The following is a 7,555-nucleotide window of genomic DNA, read 5'->3' as shown; positions in this document are numbered from 1 at the left end:
TTATCCGTTAACATGAACAATACCCACATAATAAAGTAATAGAATACAACTACTAATCAAAATAAGAATACCTGAACTACCCAATAGAGTCCTCTTCATACAATCATCCTGCTTGACATAGCAAAACATTCTCCCCCAAGTAATATGTTTTAGCCTTAGAGGAAGTCTAGCTGGTTGAATCTCATGTCCAGTCTCACCTGACCCATCTTCATCGGTGGCATACCTTCCTTCCTTCTTCTGAGCAAGTCCCTTCTTTTTTTTTTTTCCAATTTTGCCGGATAATGTACAGCTACACCCGCCGAATTAAATAGAAAATCTATTGGATCCTTCTGCCTAAGTTTCAACACAAGAAGCTTCATCTCAGGGCAACAACCCAGCTCGCTCATAATATACTCGTCACATCTATCGCAAATATTGTTAGCATTAGCCGTGTCTTTGCATTTTCTATTACACACACATCTAAATAATTGAAATGAAATGGAAGTTTAGCCGAATTACACCGGACACGGAGAGAACAACCAAGTTTTCCAGCAAGTTTCACACCAGCATTTATTCCCTCGAATACTTGATGATAAAAAGAACATCCATCTTTTGAGAACCGAGCTGAAGCAGTGATTGGCACCCCTAGATCATTGTGTACAATAACTCCATATCCTCCGTAACGTTTTTTCTTATTGAAGTAAGCATACACATGAATCCAAGTAAAAGGTTCACGTCTTCCGGCAACTGAGTCTTCACATGATTTCATCAATTTTACAAGGTTTTCGTCTGACACGGGCCAACCATCAAACCAATTAGACACCATACTGCTGAGGGCAGAGGGACTTGTACAGTTCAGAGCCTCATCCTGCAAACATCTTTACTGTCATTACATCATCTGAAAATATACTGGAAAGATAGATAAAGTTTGGGGCTGCAAAGTTTTCTTATACGTCTTTATTTGTAATTGCATCAAAAGAAATTTGGAATTTTTTTTTTTGAGTTATTATTATTACTCACTGTGTTCTGTTCTGTTGGATATTCTTCATCATCTGTCTCACCTGCTCTTGGATATTCTTCTTCTGAGTAGGAATATTCTACAAAACTCGTTGTAGATAGGGTATCAAATTCTGTTTGTAGTGGTTTACTAGATTCTCCAACCGCCATAGAGGGAACAAATTCATCTATTTCTAACGCCATAGAGAGGGCAGAGGGACTTGCACGGTTCAGAGCCTCATCCTTCAAACATCTTTATCGTCATTACATCATCCAGAAATATACTGCAAAGATGGGTAAAGTTTGGGGCTGCAAATGTTGTCATATACGTGCTCCTCGATTGTTTATTTATAATTGCATCAAAAGAAATTTGAAAAAAAATATTGAGTTGTTATTATTACTCAATATGTTCTGTTGTGTTGGTAGTTGTACTTTTGGTGGTTGTTGTTCCTTTCTCAGTTCAGTTTGTATCTTCTTGAGATTCTTTTTGCGCTGTTTGCTGAAGATTAAGATAAAAGACATGACACTATGAGCAATTCAAATTTTGTTATCTGAATACAATCATGAAGAGAAACACACCAACATGACTGCCATCTGAGTCTTGATAGTTGATATTTATACAGGTCTGAGCCATACAAATTGTCTAATATACAAGCTTAAATGTCAAAGAAAAATTTATTAAACATATGTCAAAGAAACTTCTAGAGTACGAGAAATTCTAAGTACCACCACAACTAAATCTTAAACATGATAATACTACTCTTTTGTTTCACGCACAGACTGAAAAAGGGAAAGTAATTTACTGAGATTCTAGAGGGTGTAAGTACATAATTTACTATTAACAAATGCTCGGATAAGAAAAATCCAAGCATGCATAACAGAATTTGGAACCAATAACACATTGAAAGTCTCCTATGACAATCTAACACGCTCCCCATGCTCTAGTTGAAGAGATGGACAATCAGAATTTTATTCACGCTCTCCATAATTATGAGTTGAGGAGGCATATCATATTCTAATTGGTATGTTTAAACTACCATAAAAAATGTATATTTAATCACATGACATGATAAAGAACATTAAGCGCATCCGACTCAAGTGAAAAACCCGATCAGTAAAACAAAAATAAAAAAGACTACAACTTTCTAGTCTCTAATAGTCATGAGTAAAGTTGAAACTTGTACTACTCAAAAATCAAACAAAACCCAAATTCAAAATTAAGAAAATATAAATCCTAATTACCTCAAACAAGAGCACCACAACCAAACATAGACATAACCAACATTTATCTTATTTATTCCTGAGAGAGTAAATAGGCAATTTCTAGCGATATTGTACAATTACAATCAATGTTGTTTTCTTAAGATTCGGATACGTTAGATATTAATGAGAAGAAGATTAAACCTTAATCTAAACAATGGGTTACAAAACAAACTTTATTCGTATCTAAAAGATAATACTGGATTTTAATTTTAAAAATCCTCAACCCAAAAACACTCCAAAAAGATTTCGAAAAATTATAATTTTCCGAGAGAGATGTACCAGATAAGATTTAGTCCTTTTAAGCTCAAACTCCTTGCTTGTGATCCAACACAGTGTATTCTTGGAGTTGGAGAGATCAAGGTTTGAAAAACAGGTCACGGCTCAGGTCACGGCTACTGAGTGTGACCGTTATAATACGTTTTGACGGGTGTGAGCATGTTTCAGGCGAAAATCGCGTCGTTATAACGGTTAAATAGAAAATGAAAAAGAATTATGGTTTGAAATTCCTATCTAACGGTTACAACGTGCGTGAAAACAGTTATAACGGGTCAAATAACGTTGTTATAACGTTTTCTTTATATTATTATTTTATTCTTTTATTTTTAAAATATCAGTTTTAATTTTTTAATCTTTAATTTAAAATATAAAGAATTGTAAGAAAATATTTTTATAGATTCTTTTTTATTAAAAAACGGTTATAACTGACGTGAAAACGAAAAAAAATTACGTTAAAATGTTATTTAGATGGAAAAAACGTAAAATTCAATTTTAGAAAAACGGTTATAACGTCTGTGAAAACGGAAAAACGGTCCTAAAAAACTTCCGTTATTTCCTATGTATCGGCATTAGATAGGCAAGGGGTTCGGGAACCCTCACGTCCACGGTGTATGGGTGTGATCGTTTTAACGGGTGTTTTTTTGGAAAAAACGGGTGTTTTTCAAACTTTGGGAGAGATCCGAAAAACAAAGTTTAAAAGAGAAGAACGAAGAACAAAAACAATCCTTTTTTATGACTGCGAAGTTTTTAAGAAAAAAATCGTAATCAAAGAAAATACGTCATGTGACATATATTCAAGTTAAACTCCCTCCGATGAGATACATCCAACCACACGTTAACAAAAAGACACTTTCAATTGGAAATATTATTTAAATACCCCTCAAAATTCGTCCCTTAAAATATATTCTTATTCAATTTTTAAAAATACCCCTACCTTCTGAAAAGTGGAAGCAACTGGTACAAGTTGTCTTCAGAAGTGAACGCAACTAGCACGAGTTGCTTCCAGATGTGGATGCAACTTTATACAAGTTGACTCCAAAAAAATTATTTTTACCCCTCGGGGGTATTTGTGTAAGGTGAGCAAAAATGGAGGGTATTTATAACATTCCCACTTCAAATTTTTATTTTTATTTCCATCGATTAATAAAAGTTACTCCACTGGTTATTGCCTGATAAATCAATCCCTTCTGAACCGGAGTTTTTCATTGGATATGTAAATAACATGAACTGGAGTTTTCCATTTTAGATTGCCCAATGCAATCAGGATAGCAGTGTGACCCAAGTAGAACAATAGCCAAGGTAGTAACAGTCGCACTATAAATTGGTATTTATGTGTCTGGAACCGAAAGGATTGGCTAACTCGGTTTTTGAGACGTAACAGTTGTAGGGATTGAAGAATTCGATGATGTACTTGTTGATGATCGATTTGACCCTTGGTTAAACTCCTTTTTCAATAAATAAAATGGGATGCAATAAACAAAAATATTTACAGTTGTTTGCGGGTAAAAACGTTTTACTGATTTTTTTTGGTAAAAGTGATGGAGTAAGCAAGTCCTCGATGAAGAAAATCGTCTAAACCTTTAAATAAATGTACTGCATGAGAGTATTTTAAGATCGAGAGACTAATCTGTAGGACTCTGACCTAAACCAAGAAAATGGTCGTTCCATATTCAATTTGGTCACAAGGAAAGAAAATGATCGATCTGTATGGAGGGAAGATGAGAATGTGTAGAGATAAATGGAAATTGATTGATTTTCAGTGATGTGTTGAACTGCTTCGAATCTGTGTAAGACCGAGAGAAATTTTGAGTGCTTGATAATTGACTATCGTAGGTTTGCTTACGTTGAGTCTTGTTACATATTTATTGTTGAGGTAGTTAGCACATCGATCTCCTATAAGTGTTTACGGTTGAAGATGAGTGAAAGAATGGGTATGGGGGAAATCGTGTTTAAATCGGTTCAACTTTGCATGGGAGACTTGGTTGATTGACCATCAACTATCCCATCTATTCCTTGAACTGCCAGCACGACTTACTCGCATTTCTCATCGTGTATGTATTTCACACGGCACGGGTTGTAAACCGTTAGGCAAAAACCCTGGTGAATATCCCTCCATGTGACATGACTTGATATCTAATGTGAAAGTCTGCTTTGCAAACGTATTTTATATGGTCAATTGTTGACCTAGTTAGACTATAAGTGTTAGCTGATGAGTTGAACATAATTCATAATTCATGGTTATGATGGATGAAGCATGAAGTGCATGCTGAGCTAGCGATATGCTTTGTAGACCATAAGTCTTCTGGGTCACTAATGATTGCGGCATATCATTGTGCTAGCTGAAGCAACAATGATATTAGGATGACTTTGATATACAAGCATAGGTTTAATGAAATTGCTAGATCGGCCATAAACCATTACAATGTGTCAAGCATTTGATAGGAATACACATGAAGATAATCATCATTGAGTGATCATAGAAGGTTCATCCTCGGTCCACATGTCATGAGAAAGTCAAATGCCAAAGCAAAGAGATTATAATATTAAAATATTGGTTGACTGACGAACCAACTGAATATTGGTTGATGGACCAACTGAGTATTGGTCGATGAACCAGCAAAATACTGATAGTTGGTTCAATATGAAATATTACTTCTCCAATTTTGATGGTTTAATCAATGTGAGAAATATTTCTTTGCTAACTAATTGATAGTTGAATTAATAAAATATTGATAGCTAAACAGAATATTAAGTTATTAATCAAAATATTAATTGCTGGATCAATATACGATGATTCGTGTTTGTACATGTTCATAATTATGCTCTGCATAGCATAAGGATCAAACCTTAATTTTGATCAATGGATGGTCTATGAATCATTAAATGACATCCAATCAATGGATGAGAGAGGACCATCCATTAGTGGTGATGGACCGACCATGTGGCGTCCATGTGATTTGCTGAGCATTCACCAAAGTCAGTTTCAGAGCATTTGGTGCTAGGATGATTAATTAGTGATTAAATGTAATTAAAATAGTGCTTTGCTGAGCATTATGTAGTAAAACCTAATTGTTGTAGAGAGGGGCCGACCAAGGGGAGTCATAACCGGCCATTGGTGGTAGTGGGGCCAACTAGTGGTGCATGGTCCAAGTTGTTGGACATAGTTTGAACCAAATATGAACTTCGTAGGAATAATTAGGTGATTAATCAATGAATGAGGTGGGACTGGCCATAAGGTTGCTCGATCCACTATGTTATCCGCGGACCATTCCTGGAAATTTTAGTATTTTCTGAGGGTAGATCAAATATTATTTTGTATTTTAAAAAGAGTTTGATCTTTGACTGAAACTCTTGATTTTGCTCGAAGGATGAAGTAGATTTTTGCTTGAAATACCAATATTTGGAAATATTAAAATAATATTATTTTAATAATATTAGTCAAAAAGTCATGATGGTTATTGGATCACTTGCTTCACAAACCATATGGTACATGGATCAAGATTTGAGAAGATATGAAAAATCAAAGAATTTTGATTGAAAGAGGAAACCCTAAAATAATAATAAATAATACCAAATAAATAAAAGAAAAAGAAATGGGTGAGGGGCATGGCCGTGTGGGCCCCACCCGTGTGGTTTACTCGTCCATGTTTTTGGATGCTATTTGAAGGATACTAAGTACACACATGCATTTTACTCGGGATTACCCCGAAAGGTAAATAATCTACTACTAATCCATGAAATTCAGCTGAGAAAAGCCATTAATTGAAGTAAGTAAATATTAGGGTAAATTAGTATATTTTTCTAGGAATTTATCTGATGAATATTCAACACTAGACTTAATTAATTAGTCGCTCTATCTAGCAGGAAATCTGTTTAGGAGCATTTAATTGATTCAAATATTAGATGACATCATCATGTTTGTTCTGAATATTATTCTAGGATGAGTTAAAGCACCAAAACATATTTAGAGTGAATTTCAAATATAGAAAGAGATAAATGATCCGTTCAACATAAATGATAAAGTATATGGAATATTGAAAGCTATAACTTAGAGGCTCTAACATTGCCTTCATGTATTATTGCTTTGATGAGGTTACAGAACTGCAATTCACTTCCCTTGCGGAACGTGAAGATTTGAATTTTCTTATGCTCCTGATGCTGTCGGAGATACATAATTTTCCTATGCGATTTTACGAATTTAAACTTCGTCAAAAATCCACCATCAACATTAAGTTCCATGTTTAGTTTGGGACAGTCATGTCCGCGATAAGCACTATATGGTGATTTTTACTAACATAAGCAAAATGAATGAACAAGCTTAGTCATTAGATATTACCAGAAATTCTGATTCCACATGTTATATTGATGTTGAACAATCATTGAATGAGCAATAGTTGATGCAGTTATGCTTGAAGAGTGATAGAGCATCGTATGGAGAGCATAAATTAGTGAGGTACCAGTGATTTGCATTATGGAGAGACCAAATTGACCCGTATATAACACATATGTTGCTTGAAAAAAGGTATCCTGGTCCAACCAAGATTTGGAAACTCAAATAATTATTATAAAAAGGGGTGAAACCCTTTTATTTTTATTCTTCCTCCATTGACTGACCAGCAATACCTGCTTCTTCTTCTTCCTCTTCCATAGACGAGAAACAACAATAGTTTTAATTCCCGCCAAATGTCACTGACTGATCTACTGTCCATATAATTATGGTCACGATCGATTCCAATATGTTCATTCATCCATGGAACAAGAAAATTTTATTTTATATCTATATATGACCGTTTTAGGGAAAATATCAATTTTTTTTTATTTTTAATGCTTTGATCATCTTCATAAGTGCTTCAATCATCTTTGGTGCAGCAACGAGGAAGTCCTTAAACCATCAACCCTTGCATCATCATCACTGGTTTCTAATTGAACCATAAACCCTTGTTTCCCCTCGACAGGTGTAGAACGCACATATGTTAATATAATTGTTAAGCCATCAATCATGAAGGAAAAAGATAAATCTCCTACACCTTCAACTTTGAAA

General features: G+C 34.6%; 1 protein-coding gene across 1 annotated transcript; it reads right to left on the bottom strand.

Moving 5' to 3' along the window:
- On the bottom strand, positions 1-1,541 carry LOC113305485. The gene is made up of 4 exons (XM_026554514.1): positions 1,000-1,541; positions 501-847; positions 198-402; positions 1-108 (listed from the first exon to the last, which is right to left on the bottom strand). Exons 1-4 carry the CDS (start codon positions 1,177-1,179, stop codon positions 1-3), a joined length of 840 nt encoding a protein of 279 aa, XP_026410299.1. The 5' UTR covers positions 1,180-1,541.
- Positions 1,542-7,555: the final 6,014 nt, after the last annotated feature.

This window comes from Papaver somniferum, chromosome 8 (genome assembly GCF_003573695.1).
Source record: "Papaver somniferum cultivar HN1 chromosome 8, ASM357369v1, whole genome shotgun sequence".
In the NCBI taxonomy this organism is placed as follows: domain Eukaryota; kingdom Viridiplantae; phylum Streptophyta; class Magnoliopsida; order Ranunculales; family Papaveraceae; genus Papaver; species Papaver somniferum.
This window is presented reverse-complemented; position numbering and strand designations above follow the sequence as displayed.

Coding starts and splice junctions, on each gene's coding strand:
- LOC113305485 (XM_026554514.1), bottom strand. CDS start 1,179: ATGGCGTTAGAAATAGATGAATTTGTTCCCTCTATGGCGGTTGGAGAA. Junction 403..500: donor GGTTGTTCTCTCCGTGTCCG/GTGTAATTCGGC, acceptor TATTTGCGATAG/ATGTGACGAGTATATTATGA. Junction 109..197: donor CACCGATGAAGATGGGTCAG/GTGAGACTGGAC, acceptor TATGTCAAGCAG/GATGATTGTATGAAGAGGAC.